Consider the following 15,709-nt stretch of genomic DNA (forward strand, 5'->3'; position numbering starts at 1 on the left):
GAATTTTATGGCATTAAAGAACTGAATTTAAAGGATGGTGCTGAGTGGAATATCAATTAAATACAATTTCTTTAGGCATTTATGAAACTGCACATTTCTTGGACTTTGAGTTAGTTTCATTTTTGAATTGACGGATCTTTTCTGGAAAAAATAGGATAACATTTATTATTAACAGCTAATATTTATTAAGCACTTGCTATGTGGCAGGCACTATGACTCACTTAATCCCACAACAACCTTCGACAGACAATTTTCTAGTTAGTAAAGGAGAACACTGGCACAGTGAGGTTGGAGAACTTGCTCAAGATCACACTGCCATCAGCCCTAGAGGTCAGGGACGGGCCCACACTGCCTTGCTCCCGAGCACATCCCTGCACCACTTCAGGGGACTGCCTCTTACTCTCCCCTGAGAATTCGTACAGGAACAAATTTAAAGTTGAGGGAACAATCCCAGTGCTACGAAGATAATGTCACGGGAGGAGCCATTATCCATGCACGATCCTTTGAAACTGAGTATTGGATCAGTGGTGTGATTCAGGCATTTATGCTCGGCTTCGGGTAAAACTGCATCGGTGAAAATAATGGCAGGTGTGCCTATATTTTGCTTGAATAGTTATTATTGCATAAGAGTTATAGCACCCCCTAATTTATCGATCAGTTTTGAAAGCATCTTCCCTGACAGTACAGTCTTTGGGGCAAGTGATTTTCAGCAGTAACCTCAGCTGCCCAAGTAAAAGCCTGTCTGCTCTTTTAACGTACAGATAACATTTTCGAATACACTAACTTGCAGATTTCCTCAACAGGGGCAAAATGGCCTTTTGAGCAAGACCATGCTTAGTTGTGGAAACTGTCTCTAACCTTAATTCCTGCCCTCTCCTGCTCCCCACACCCCACACACACCTCCACACCCTGCCACACATACACATCAACAGAAATCCTCCTCCACTTTTTCAAATGCCCAGTAGGGGGGTGACAAAGAGAACTGCCCGGCTAACGTGGGATCAGTATCGACTGAGTATCAACTCACCAGAGGAGCTGCTTATTCTTTATGAGCCACCGTGCTCATCAGACTGGGATTGCCGCTGTTAACGGACAGTATTGTTTCTGCTGACTGTCCCCCCACCATTTTAAGGGAGAAGGAGCTTCTGTCTTGAAAACTAACTCACCAGATAGTTCTGGGAAACCTGCGCGTACCAGCTCTTCATACAGATGCTTGACCGGAGTGGCCTGTGTCACATCAGGGTCCCATGCAGCCAGATGAGCAGAGCCTTGTGGCCGTGTTCACGGAAACTTCCCTTTCCTGTGCCACGTACATACAGTCAGAGGCAAAACCCCACATGCTGATGTCTCTTTTTATTGTGATCTTAGTTCTCACTGAATTTTCTGTATGACTGTGGTTGTAACTCATTCCTCTTCTGATGGCTGTTATATAAAAAGCCCAGTGGATGAAAGCCCTTCCAGTTCCCCTCACTGGAACTTCTTTAGGGTGACCAGAGTTTGGATTCCCTCCAGCACTTACCTTGCACCTACTGTGCTTGACACACCAAAAGAGCAGATAAGACATGAAGCAGCTGAGTCCCTGCCCAACGGTAAGGAACAATCTGAGATGCAGAGCTCTCCTTCAACGTTCAGTTGGCACTGCTATGCACCACCATTTCTCACACTCAAAGTGCATATTTCAATGGGGGATCCTGTTACAATGGCGAGTCTCATGCAGTCTGCCTGGGGCTAGGATCTGCACTTCAAATGAGCACCCAGATGCTGGTGTTGCTGTCTGTTAACCACATGAGCAGCAAACGTGTACCATCATGCTACTCCAGCTTCTGATGGAAGTATGCATCCCCTGGGCCAGGATTATTCACTGGATACCTAACCCCTGAGAGATGTTGGAGGGAAGTGCTGAGATGTGTCTCTCGCAACAGGAGTTCACAGTTAAAAACACAAAACAGGCTCCTAGTTCTAGCCAGTGTGTGTGGGAACAGGCAGATACCACAAAAGGAGGGCCTACGCTCTGGGGAGGAAGCTTGCTTGATAGACTGTTAAAGAAGTAGGTGTTTCAGGGAAAGGGAACTGTACCCATAAAGAACATACTCCTAGGTGAATCCCGTTCCTTTCCTGATCTTGCCCTTGCCAAACTAATTCTTCAGTACCACCATCAACGCATCTCTCCTTTGCTTAAAAGCCCACAAACTCCTTAGTGCCAGTACCATTACGCTGGATTGTATTTGGATTGTGAATGTTGCTGTTACCATGCCAACTAGATTATAAATTCCACCAAATGTGCACCTTGGCTTATAGAGCGGTTGCATCCCTCACCTGGTAGAGCTAAACGCATTCTAGACATTCCACATTGTTTGACTAAAACACTTTAAATCCCCTTTATCCTGCTGGCAGTTACTCTGAAGATACAGTATATTTTCAGATCATTTCTTTAGGTCAGGAGAGATTTCCAGAAGGCAACTAAATTTTCCTAAAAACTTCACAGAATGTCATATGCCTAATTACTGACAAAGGAGAAAGCTTAACAGTAAAAAAGAAATCTTTTCAGAAACTATAGTCAATATTCAACATTTTCAATGCATTATCTTCCATAATGTAGCCATAGAATTAGCAATAGAAAGTGCCATGATTTACTTTTATTTGATGTAAATAGCACGTATTCATGGGCTGTGGTTTTGCCATCTACAGTCCCAGCAATCAGTAACGCAAATTAACCCCTGAGCATGGGACTTGTTCACATCTCATAATATCCGTGTAAGGAAAGTGCTCTGAATAGAATGTTTTGCCAAGAAAAGTGTCTGCTTCCTTGTTTTTAAAGCTAATTAGCTGATTAATGCCAAACACACTTTATTTCCTAAGTTTTGGTCAAATCATAAAAAAGCAAAGCTAATGACTCCAGCTGACCTGACCTCACTAATTTTGACAGCTGGAGTCTGGCTGAATTGATTCCATGGCTTGGGATCTTCTACTCGGGAGAGCCCTGAGTCTGTCTCCCACATTTCTCATGGGACAGCTGGTCTCACCCAAGAACTCTATACCCAGATGTGGCTTGGATTCCTCCTGGAGTAGAAGCCCTAAACAGTGAGCCTTTTGTTAGAGAATGAACCTTTTCACCCCAAGACAATCTCAAGGAACACTACGAGAGGTTGGTTTCCCAGGGACAAGCCAACTGTTAAGTCCTTGCTTCCTTAGTGCCTATTCAGTTGGGAACCTTCATTTCCTTAAAAGGGTAAATGCCAACTTTTCAGTATGGCTCAATAAAAAGTAATTATCCTTTGCAAACTTCAGTTTATTGCGGAGTCCATGAATGTTCATGGTTTGCAAAGTTCTCAATCATCTTTGTGGTCCTAAGCTAACTGTCCCAATTCCTGGGCCCTTGTAGTCTGCTTGTTGTGAGCACCAACCACTTACTTGGAAGATCTGCCACCAGGAAGAACTGCTGCTCCTTCCTGTCTGCATTATCTAGGCCACGCTCACCTGACCACTGCTCCTCAATGGCTCTGATCTGGTCATCTGTAAAGTTCTATGAATGGGCCAGCTTCTGCCACTCATTGGCCTTTAGCTGATGGTAAGCCAGGTTCCAGAGAAGACTGCAAATATGTCTGGTCTCCAAACTGTGATCTTGCTTGAATGTCAAAGTAAAGCTGGTTGATGGGTCCCTGATGCTCTCACCATGCTCCTAAATTAAAGGTAACTACGTTAGACGATTCCAGACATTTTCTGCTTATCGCCTTATTTCATGGTATGTACACAGTTGTCCAGATGTACCAGGTACGATGGTCCCCAAGACTTACGTTTTCAGTATTATCTGTACCTGGATCGCTTTCCGTCACTCAGGATGGAGACAGATGTCTGAAATGAAAAGCTTGAGTACTATCTGTCTGACAAAGGAAATGTGAGGGGGTTTGCCATGTCGTATGCTTCTATCCCAGCTTGCTGATGTTTATTTACTCACCCAACAGAAGACAGAGGGGGTGCCTTAGCTAAGGAAATGTCACAACAATAAATTCATCTTTGAAGTCCTTACTTGCAGCCAATATCCCCTGTTCTTCTTGTGTGTGTTTGATTTTCTCATATCAGAGATTCAGAGGGGCGCCTGGATGGCTCAGTCGTTGAGCGTCTGCCTTCGGCTCGGGTCATGATCCCAGGGTCCTGGGATCGAGCCCTGCGTTGGGCTCCCTGCTCCGCGGGAAGCCTGCTTCTCCCTCTCCCACTCCCCCTGCTTGTGTTCCCTCTCTCGCTGTGTCTCTCTCTCTCAAATAAATAAATAAAATCTTTAAAAAAAAAAAAAAAAAGATTCAGAGAGGCCCAGATTGGATATACTCTTAGAAAGACCCCAAAGCTGATGCCTCCACTCATCCTGCTCTCTGGTGTGAGGAGAGCAAAGTAGAAGCCTAACTCTGGGGACCGAAAGAATGGAGAGGACAGGGGTCGATAGAATTTTGTTTTAAGTCACTGCAGCCAGGCTTAGTCCAAATGCCCTGTGCCTGGACTGATAATCTTGTTTTCTCAGTTTCCCAAGGTTCCTTTTGCCCCTTCTGCAGAATGCAGCCAAAGAAACTGGAGAAAAATCTCAAAGTGAAAGCAGGTGTCATGGTTTCCTAGAGCTGCACCTGCTGTACGTGCTGTCAGGCCTCCAGATCACCGTCCTTCGGGAGGCTGCAGATCAGTTAAGGACACACAGGACACACAGCCCAAGAAGATTGGGACTTACTATCTACTCTCCTTTTTCATATATGGCAACTCCTATTTTTGTCTTTCACTTAATTAAAAATGAATCTTAATGAAAGATAATCTGAACAGCAAGACAGGAGTCCATGCTGGGGCAGGAAGTGGACTAAAATGATACGGGCACCTGGTTGCCAAAACCTGAGAAGAACGTGGTGGGGCTTGCACCTCCGCCCCCATCACAGAGCAGTCTTTGTCTTTCATAGCATCTGCAGTCTCCTCGGAAGGTCTCCAACATCCTGGGAAGCATGCCCAAGGAGACGGGCCAGTATTTTCTCTAGTATCTGGACCTTGTGAAAAGAAGTTGGACTAGGAATGGGAGATATAAATTACCCGTAATTGTTTCAGAGGTTGTAAAAGGCAGGCAGGGTCTACCCTGTCCCAACCTTAGCTTTACTCCCGCAGTGCCTAACTCCCAGGGAGTCCTGAAAGAGGAAGGGCTGAGGGTGAGGGATCCCACAAACTTGGGAGCCGTGGCCACTTCACTTTTTCCTTTTCTCTTCGTTCCCTCTCCTGAAACAATGAGGATTCCAACAAGAACAAAACCTGAAACACCACAAGATAGAGGGAAGAACTGCAAAATGCATTAACCTTTGCACCACAGCATTTTTATTTCTTTGAGAAACACACATGCTCTGCATTCCAGGATTGGGCTGGGTGGTCCTTCAGGCTTCCAGAGGAAAGGGTCATGGATTTGGAAAGCCCAGGTCTTTTTCAGCAGTTCAGAGAAGCATTAATAGTTTGTCTGCCAAAGAACTTATCATATGCCAAAACTGGTGGAAATTAAAATAGCATAAGCCAGATTTTAGGAAGCTTCCCATTTGCCTCTGAACCACTGGATTTAATGATGGATATAAGAGAGGAAATTTCAATCCTCTCTTTAATGTTCTTTATTAGGAATCATTTTATATTAGGCCAGGATATAAATTTGTTAAATAAAGAGAATTTGAAATCATAATAAATGCATTTGGTTAAAAAAAAGATATAATTGTTTAATGAACAAAGTGAACTTAAAGTAAGTAATAAATAGGGGCGCCTGGGTGGCACAGTCGGTTAAGCGGCCAACTCTTGGTTTCAACTCAGGTGGTGATCTCAGGGTTCTGGGATTGAGTTGCCCTCAGCTCAGAGTTGGCTGAGTTTCTCTCTTCCTATCCCTCTGCCCCTACCCTCTGCATGCTCTCTCTCTAAAATAAATGAATAAATCTTTGAAATAAAATAAGTAATAAATATACTTGGTTAAAAACATTTAAGAATATATATTAAAAAACAAGCTTTCCTCCCACTCCAGATGTCGGTCCCCAGTGGTCACCAAGGATAACAACTCTCATTTCTGAGGGTCTCCTTCATACATTTATATATTGTATAGGATTCCCAAAGTTCATCTAACTCTCACATCTCAAAGATTTGTTAGGAAAAGGGGCTTATTCATTTGGTGGAAAAGTAATTTATTCTCCTCTAGGAAAAAGAATCTAAAAATGCTAGCAGACGTTAAAAATAGAACCAATGAATATTTCTATTTTCAAAGAAAACGTGAAAACAGTCACTTAAAAAGCAAGAGAAAATGTGGAAGTTGGGGAGGTTACCTTCAATCAAATACGGTGATGATCTAAGAAAATGAGAATGAAGCTAAGGCCAAGAAGAAGAGAATGAAGGAGCAGGAGGAACAAAAATCAACTAGGAGGAGGAGAGAGAACTTTAATGGTCATAAAAATGTTTTGTTTTACAGACAAGAAACGTTTGAGGAGGATGGTATGGACTTCAAATGACATATATGTCATATCATCCAGATATATATATATCAGGACTGCAGAGCCAATTAAATAGGATTGTGAGCAAGAAGGAGGCAAATCAATGCATTTTGCCTTAAAGGATTTAAGGGAAATTTCTCAGGATTGGCAAATGAGACCACAAACCAGGCCTGAGGCTCCTCAGGGGTAAACACCTGAGGGTTAGGACCTGAATTCTGGCACCAACCTACTGGACTAGGGGGGCCATTCAGCCTAGGATGGCAACAACCCAAAGTAGAAACTGAGCGTGGTGCCCAGTAATGCAAATCCTGCCTGAGGGCTTAGATTTCGATGTTGGAGGGAAGGGCATTCTGTTGTGAAGCTGTATGCATGGCAGCTATCAGAGGAAGTAATGATGAAAGAAGGCAGAGAGAATGTCTTGGCAAGTTTTCTGTGTTCTCAAGATGAATAAGGTTTTTGTGACTATCACAGGATACTTGAGTAGCAGCCAGCACAACGGTGTGTTGAAAACAGCAAAGCCATGAACATAAACTTCTTTATCACTCATTAGAATGATGCGAACTTTGGTTTGTCCTAGAGGGGAGGGGGGTGGGGGGATGGGTTAGCCCGGTGATGGGTATTAAGGAGGGCACGTTCTGCGTGGAGCACTGGGTGTTATACGCAAACAATGAGTCATGGAACACTACATCAAGAACTGTTGATGTAATGTATGGTGATGAACATAACATAAAAAAAAAAAAGAATGATGAGAACTTTGGGTTTGAGAACTTCCAGAAGGTACCAGAGCCAGACTCCATGACAGACGGCACAACCTGGGAGCCAGCTATGCAGGGCCAGTTAGAGCCAACACGGGCCAGCCTGCTTAGCCCAATGAGCTCTACACACCTCAGTTCTGACTCCTGAAGCTGGCAAAGGAGACGGAGGGAGGAAGCAGCAGCTGTTCGTTCCATGAATGGAGCAGCACAGGCCAAAAGGACAGTCATAATTTGACCAGGACCCTGCCCATTAGAGCAGAAAAAAGAACTACACAAACCCCACACTGCCCGTAAGAAGATGGTGGTTGCAGAAGAGCTCACTGCTGAACTGGAACCATGCTTCTTTACCTCTTTCCAGGCATAGTATCTCTCTGCTTTAATGATCATGTCCACAACAAGGCTGTGGTTGCTCCTGGAGGCCACGGCCATGGCAGTCTTCTCTTGCTAAAAGGTAAAAATGAAAGTGTCAGGCAGTATGGCCTAGTGTTCAGGAGCTCCAGTTTTGGAACGGGGGGACCTGCATTCAAATCCTGATCCCTACTGCTTCCTTGCACTTGGGAACTTGGGCCAGTCCTTAGCTCCTCTAGGTCTCAAAGACTACCCCATGGTGTAGTGGTGAGGTGTAAATGTGATCATTCATATCAAGCCTGTAGGACTGTGCATGGCACATGGTAATTATTCAAGAGGTGCTAGGTATTGGTAGTGTCAGGTGCTGTGTCAACAGGGCAGGGGAAAAGATTTGGGCTTAGGAACTGACCATCAACAGATGATATTTTACACATGCTCTATCAGTGAGAATCCAAACATTTCTCCAAGACCCCTGGGCGGGGGTCTCCCTGGCTCACTGCACTGGGGAGTCCTCGGCAAATAAATAATATGATCACACATTTTTCTACTCAGGGCTGACTCTACCTGTAGCTGAGACTTTAGTCAGTGTGCCATACTTCCTTCCCCCAATAGCCTTTTCCTTCTTCTATGGGAAAAGACCTCCCGATTTTAGCTAGGCACTTGGCCACTCCAAACATTTCCTAGCCTCCCTTGCACTTAGATATGTGACCTAAGTTTTGGTATATAAATGGAAGTGGCACATGCAATTTCTGGGAAGTAATTTTAAAGACAGGAAGGATGTTATTCTCCTTCCTTTCCTCCTCCTCCTGAGTGGAATGCTAGCATGATGGCAGGAGCTTCAACAGCCATCTTAGACCAAGAAGTTGCAGCCATGTGTTGTGGAGAGTAGATAATAAGACAGAAGATGCTGGTTCTCATTGAGAATAGTAATATCCATGACAACACTTCTAATTCATAGTACAGAATTCAGCTCACTAGACTCCTACCTAGAATTTTTTTTCTATTATACTGCCTCTAACCAAGGGTGAGGAATAGGAAACTTAACCAAACGGAATGAGCAATAAAGGATATTCTGGACATAATTTTGGGCATAAGTGGCCTGGGATCCCATCTGGTATCTTATACAAATTACAAAAGGTGCACCTTTGTCAAGATCGATATAGCTCAAAGCTACAGCACACAGTTTTACAAGTAATGTGCCCTAGATTTTAGGCAGTGTACAATCTGCACATCTATACATTTCTTTTCCTGAGCAAAAGACGGTGTTTTTCATCTATTTTTTAAATGGCACGTTAAAAATTTGCTCAGGGATCCTGAAGGTAATCAAAAATGAATGTCAGAAATAATCCCACAAAAAGTTCTTAGCAACCCATGTCCCTATGCTTAGGGATCTAGCAATTTATCCCAGTAATTCTCTCACATGGCTGAGCAAGTACAACTCCCACCAACCCAAATGATCTGGCTGTTAGTGGAGGTGCTAAGACCCAGGTGGGCCAGAAGGTTAGGGCTGACAGTTACCAGTTTCTAGTCAAAAGAGACAGTAATGAATTAGGAAGAACTGTGCTCTGCAGGCAGTTAGCAAGTCCTTCATTGCAGACAGCCTGAATTCTGGCTTAGGAAGCCATCTGTGTAACCGTGATTAGCAGCATTCAGCTTCAGCCAGTGTTCTCAAGTTCCTAGGAAAACCTTCCCAGGGAGTGTGCCATGGAGTGGAAACCCAAATAATCCTGCCGCTGATGGAGGGAAGCCCTCCAGGAGCTTGGTGACACCTCCGACCGAGAGAACAAGTTTCTGGGAAAGTCATATTCACACCAAACCCTGGCTCCTTTTTCCCAGCCCACTCTGATTCACTCTTACAGCCATTTATCCTTGGTAAAAATGGTGGGAGTGAGTAGAAAAGGTAGTTTTTATTACTTAACTAATTAGGTGTTGGGGGCCAATCATGTGCCAGGCCCAGAGAAGAAAGGGAGGAGAAGGGAAAAATGGGAAAATCAAATTGTGAGTCAAGTTACAGCACTGACGGCATTTGCCAGGACATCCAGTCCACTAGCACTGGGGGCCCAGCATGAATTCCCTTCCCAATGCTACAGGCTCTTCACCTACAAGACTGCCCCAGAGGGGTTAAGTATTAATGAGAAAGTGGAATCAAGTAGGAAGAGAAAGCATGGGAAAATATGAATGTGAACTGTTAATACTAACGCCAAATGTTAAGGGCCAGTAACAAGCCACAATGGCGGAAGTGGTGTAATTCCACCCATGTGACAGAGTTATGGGTGGTTGCGTTTTCCTTCCTTATGCTTCTCTGTGTTTTCCAGATTGTCTACAGTGGGCTTGTACTACTTTTTATGATAACTTAAAAAACTGACCTCTAGAGAAAAGTAAAATAACACATCAATCCTTCAAGTCCCACAAATGTAAAATGTGAGATTCTGAAAGAGTATGGAGGGTGAACCTTGCTTGCACTAGGAATTAAGGATGTGCTGAGCTGATGAAGACTGTGGGTGAAGACAAGAAAGGGAAAAACTGCAAGTTGTAGAAATAGTTAGCTCTGCTCACAGCTGTGGTAAAGCGCTGGACAACCAACAAGCAGCCTTGGCTTTGAAGCCTGGCTTTGCGTCTTACTGTGCGTGTGACCCTTGATATCATTGAAATCTCTTGGAAACTGGGATAATTTTGCCCACCCCACAGAACAGATGTGAGGAATGAAATAAGGTGCACGTGGGTGAGCACCTGACAGGACTGCCATACCTTGGTCTCCTGTGTTTACGCTTTTCAGTAAGCTGGAACCTAGCGGACGATGGCCCCGCAACCCTCCTGTGATGGAGCCCACCTTACTGCATCACTTAAAAAAAACAAAGTTGTCTTTCTTTAAAAACAAGTCTACACAATGCCCAAAAGGTGGAAGCAACCCAACGTCTGTCCACAGATGCAAGGATAAACAAAATGTGGTCTATACACAGTGGAATATCATTCGTCCTTAAAAAGGAAGGATATTCTGACACACACTACAACACGGATAAACCTTGAGGACATTATGCTACATGAAATAAGCCAGTCACAAAATGACAAACACAGTATGATTCTATTTATACGAGGTACCCAGAATAGTCAAATTCGTGGAAACAGAAAATAAAGTGGTGGTTGCCAGGGACTGGGAAAGGAGGAGGAAATGGGTAGTTGCTCTTCAGAGTTTCAGTTTGCCAAGAGGAAAAGGTTCTGGAGATTGGTTGCCTAACAGTGTTAACAGACTTAACATTACTGAACTGTACACTTAAAAATGGTTAAGATGAGGGACGCCTGGGTGGCTCAGTTGGTTAGGCATCTGCCTTTGGCTCGGGTCATGGTTGGGGTCCTGGGATCGAGTCCCAATATTGGGCTCCTTGCTCGGCGGGGAGCCTGCTTCTCCCTCTGTCTGCCTCTCTCCCTGCTTGTGCTCTGTCTCTCTCTGACAAATAAATAAATAAAATCTTTAAAAAAAATGGTTAAGATGATAAATTTTATGTTATATTGATTTTACAATTAAAGAATTTTTAAGTAAGAGCAAGTTTAGACATGTGTATGTTTGTTCATTGCAGCTCTTTTTATAACAGCAAAAGCTTAGGAACAATTCAAATGCCCATCGGCTGGGAACTAAACAAATTATGATATGTCCATGCCACAGTCTATTGTGCAGCTATATAAAGAAGAATGAAGAAACTCTCCTTGTACTAATATGGAAGTTTCCACTTTATATACTTAAAGGAGAAAAGCTAAATGCAGGACAATATGGAGAAGTACATCACCACAATGTAAAAGGGATGGAGGATATGGTAAGAGTATAATATATTTATGTTTGCTTGTTTATGCATAAAGAAACTGGAAAGAACTAAGAAACTGATGACAATAGATCCGTGTGGCAAGAGTAGTGTGGGAACCAGACAACTAGGGTCAGGAGTGGGTGGGACATTTTTATTGTAAAACCTTTACTGATTATGTTTTTTAATTTTTGGACCACATGAATCTATCATCTTTCCCAAATTAATAAATAATTTTAATTTTTAAGAAATACATATTTTATTATTCAGAGTAAAATATCTTACCTACATACCTCAATCGAAATCAGGATGTTTTACTGATTGCCAGGACAAAAGGTTTCTCCAATGTGTGTCCATCTCCCACAAGGGGTATGCTAAGGCTTACAGCCAACAGGAAGTTCTTCACAACCATCTCTGTTGAACACAGTGAAGGCCATGCACTTACCTTAACAATCTTCAGGTCACAGCCTGCCTTCAGCAAGGTTTCCACCAGTTCCACATTGCCAAGATCAGCAGCAACATGCAAAGGAGTCTGCTGCCTCTGCCACGAGAAATTTCAAAAATGTAATCTAAACACATTAAGGAGGGGAAAAAAACTTACATAATGAAAAGACACAGGGAATGCAGAGGTGTCCTATATGGGCATAAGGGAAAATAGATTAAGATCACATTTTTATTTTATTTACTTTTTTAAATATTCTATCTATTCATTTGAGGGAGAGAGAGAGAGCACGAGCAGGGGGGAGGTACAGCGGGAGAAGCAGGCTCCCCACTGAGCAGGGAGCCAAACCCAGGGCTCGATCCTAGGACTCTGAGATCATAACCTGAGCCGAAGGCAGACGCTTAACGACTGAGCCACCCAGGCGCCCCAAGATCATACTGTTACATAGGTACAGGGGACATTCACTGCAGTGTTATTTTTAACAGTGAAAAACTGAAAGGAAGTTGCATGTTTCACTAGGAGACTCATTTGATAAATTATGATATATCCAAATGCTGGATTAGTAAGCAACAATTAAAAATGATTTTTAAAAGATTTCAATATGAGATACTAGAATAGTAAAGTTTATAGAGACAGAAAGTAGAGTTGTGGTTACCAGGAACTGTGGGGAGGGAGAATGGGGAGTTAGTGTTTAATGAGTACAGAGTTTCAGTTTGGGAAGATGGAAAAGTTCTGGAGATGGATGGTGGCCATAGTTGCTCAACAATGTGAATGTAGTTAATGCCAACGAACTGTACATTTAAAAATGGTGAAATTTCTTTCTGGGTTAATCATTTTCTTACCAAGAGGATAACAGTGTTTTAAAGAAGTATACAAAATCACAAGAAAGTCACCCACTTTAACCTTTCACTGAAAGGATATGCTAATGTGCAGATATTTCTAAGATATTAGTACTGAAAGGAACGCTTTTTATGGTCTAGGCCAACCCTTGAACCAGAGAGAGGAAGCAACTTCCCCAGAGTCACACAGCTGGGCAATAGCATCAGTATTCTTCCAACCAGAGCACAGGGCCAACCTGCTTGGGGCATTAGCATAATTAATATCAGAAAGCATTTATTAAAGACTCACTTTTGGGTGGCAGTGTGCCCCTCTGGGGGCTCATCGACAACATCACACTTAAATGACAAACTATCAAAGGTCTATATCAACATGGAACAGAGATACAAGTGCCATACATCAAATACCAATAATATTTCATTGCGACGATACTGCTCTAAGTCTAAAAGGCAGGAAATGAACCAAAATATTAACAAGAGTTGTCTTTCTTTGGGGGGGAATTACAAACAAATATAAGTTTTTACCTTATTTACGTTTTCTTATTGTTATACATTGAGTGTATTCCCAATATAACAGAAAATTGAAATGATAAAGTCTAATTCTGTAACGGGGGGGTGGCGCAGACTAATAAACCCTCCTTCTCTGGAGTGAATCTAGCCAATTCTGGTGAAACCAAAATCCTATGTGAGTTCTGTGTATGGAACAAAGATTCTCCTCATTTGGAAATATTTGGGGCACTAACAGACTCGGACACATAAGTATATATAATAACAAAAAGGTCCTCCCCTGCCTCCCCCAAACATTTGGGATAGTGGAACACAGGGAGGAAGGTCCGTGGGGGAAGGAAGGGACGGAAGTGTAGATAAGTGTCCATTCTGCTCCCACACAAAGGAACTCCTAGGTTGGAGATGGAAGAGACTGGAGAGACCTGAGGCAGTGCTCTGGGTTCCCCAGATTCGGAAGCTGAGGGCCACCCAGCGGGTTAGGACAGGCATGCACACTGGATCTGGCCGTTCCCTCCCCTCGGGGCGCAGGCTGAGGCTTCTGTAGGGAGAGGCAGAAAGGCAAGAGGTGTCCAGAGTTCTCATCTGTCGCCAGGGTTCCAGAAGGGCTCCACCCCCCAGGGGTTTCTCTTCCTACTCCCTACAGCTCTTGGGAGAGGCAGCTCAGCCCCAGAGTTGACCCTGATTCACACAGTGCCCACTCCCATCCTCTTAATCTTCCACCTCAGCATTTGCATTTCCAGCCAGTGATGGATTCCTTTTACGGGGCATTTGATTCTGCTCCACTGGATTGAATGGTGATTTTTATTATCATTATTATTCAGAGAGGTCTCTTTTGCCTTTGGGTAAAAGGAAGACACATTTACAGTCTCTAATATAGAAACAAAGCTTCCTCCTTGTGGCAAAGGGCTACCACCAGCCAATTATATTTCATACTGAGGGAGTGGCTTTTGATTTAAAGAGCCTTTGGCGATTTACCTCTGAGCTACTGTTTATCTATCAGAGGTGCTGGGACTGTTAAGTGCAAACAGGTTTAAGAATGCACTAGCTGAACCCCAGTTGTGTGTTTGAAAAAGTATGCGTGTGCAAGTGAGAGTGGGGGTCACAGAAGAAAAGGGATAAAGAAAATATGTATATTCCACCTGGAAATTTTTAGGGTACCTTGAACTTGCTCAAAACTACCCCTAACCACACAATGCGTTGAATCATAAGAAAACAGACTCTCCGGGTTCTGATATACCTGGCTTACCTGATTTAAGATGTCAGTGTTGTGCTGTGCACTTAATAAGCTGTTCACAACTGAGATATGGTTGTTGATAACAGCTAAATGAAGAGGGGAGTCCTTTGGCTGCAGAAAGAAAGAGAAAGAAAATTTCAAATCCAAAAGATTCTGGCTTCATCATTCAGACCAAAAAGCAATTCATTTTGACAGAGATGTCCTGATAATCTCCTAGTACTGGAACTGCCCAGCACAGCAGCAGGTCAGTAGTAGCAAGTGTTCAGCATCATTTCCATCCCAAGGTTGTGCTCTCCCCCTTCATTTGTTCTAGAACTATATGCTGAACACCTACTATGGGCCAGGCTCTTTTCAGGAGGTTAAGGATTCAGTGGTAAACATGGCCCATTCTCAGGAATCTTTCAATCCAGTGGGGTAAGAAAATATTAATTTAAAAAAAATCACAAAATATACAAATTGTGAAAAGTGTTTTGGAGGAAAAGGAGAGTGGCAGGAGAGCATATGTGGGATGGGCAGACGGCTAACCTTTCTGAAGATGAAAAAAAAAGCCTTCCTGAAGAACTGACACTTTCACTTAGATAAGAATGATAAGAAATATGAAATAGGCTTAACTGCAGGACTTCTCAGTGCCTTCTAAGACATAATTTATGGTGGGAATAGCTACAAGGCGGAAAAGGCATGCACATTCAGCATTTCCTGAACTGATGTGATTTAGAGCTCTTTCTCCCCATAGCACTCTGTGGGACTAATGCCCCACTCACCCAGGGACACCATTCTCATGTGTAGCCCTCCCATGTAGATAGAGTATACAGCCGCAGGATGTTCACCAAACCCCTCCAGCCTGCTCCCCTTTCCTCCTCATTTGCGGTTAAACTGCTTGTCCTACAGCCTCACCCTCACTCACCTGGAATGTCCCAGCCCCTCTCAGCCATCCCCACAGGCAGGCTTCTTTCCCAGCCCCACCAGGTGGTCATGACCACCTCTACGACCCCACACTTAGCTCCTGCTGCTTCACCACCACCCAGTGGCCGCTGGCACATGGAGGCCTTAGAGAAAGGTCTCCAGGGGTACTGAAGGCAGCCGAAAAGAAAAAAAGGTGGGGAGAAAGAGGTTAGGTGTGAGAGTGAGCTGAGGGGCAGTCAGGGTGGAGGGAAGGCAGTGGGTGGCAAGGGGGGGGTGCACGTGTGAAAGAGCAGGGCGCTCAGAAGATCCAGGGAGGCCATGCACAGAAGGCGAGCTGAGAGCCAAGGCAGGTATGTGCGAGGGCAGGTGATGGGGACAGAGGGCAGGGTTGCTCAGGGGAAAGAGATATCAATA

At 43.8% G+C, this 15,709-nt stretch overlaps 1 protein-coding gene and 1 long non-coding RNA gene across 3 annotated transcripts in view; both read right to left on the reverse strand.

Moving 5' to 3' along the window:
- Positions 1–1,107: 1,107 nt before the first annotated feature.
- On the reverse strand, positions 1,108–7,783 carry LOC141374867 (uncharacterized). Its single transcript, XR_012382036.1, has 3 exons — positions 7,580–7,783; positions 3,478–3,679; positions 1,108–1,300 (listed from the first exon to the last, which is right to left on the reverse strand). It is a non-coding gene; the product is annotated as an uncharacterized lncRNA (long non-coding RNA).
- Positions 7,784–11,821: 4,038 nt separating this feature from the next.
- ANKDD1B (ankyrin repeat and death domain containing 1B) overlaps positions 11,822–15,709 on the reverse strand; it is a 50,660-nt gene continuing 46,772 nt past the window's right edge. For both annotated transcript variants that reach the window (XM_073905317.1, XM_073905316.1), the window contains 3 exons: positions 14,405–14,503; positions 13,581–13,696; positions 11,822–11,914 (listed from right to left, as the gene is read on the reverse strand). In XM_073905317.1, the coding sequence (XP_073761418.1) occupies positions 11,848–11,914; positions 13,581–13,696; positions 14,405–14,503 (282 nt within the window). In that variant the 3' untranslated portion in view covers positions 11,822–11,847. The remainder of the gene's footprint in view (positions 11,915–13,580; positions 13,697–14,404; positions 14,504–15,709) is intronic.

This window comes from Callorhinus ursinus, unplaced genomic scaffold (assembly GCF_003265705.2).
Source record: "Callorhinus ursinus isolate GAN/ISIS: 27379988/994484 unplaced genomic scaffold, GSC_fseal_2.0 scaffold23, whole genome shotgun sequence".
Classification (NCBI taxonomy): domain Eukaryota; kingdom Metazoa; phylum Chordata; class Mammalia; order Carnivora; family Otariidae; genus Callorhinus; species Callorhinus ursinus.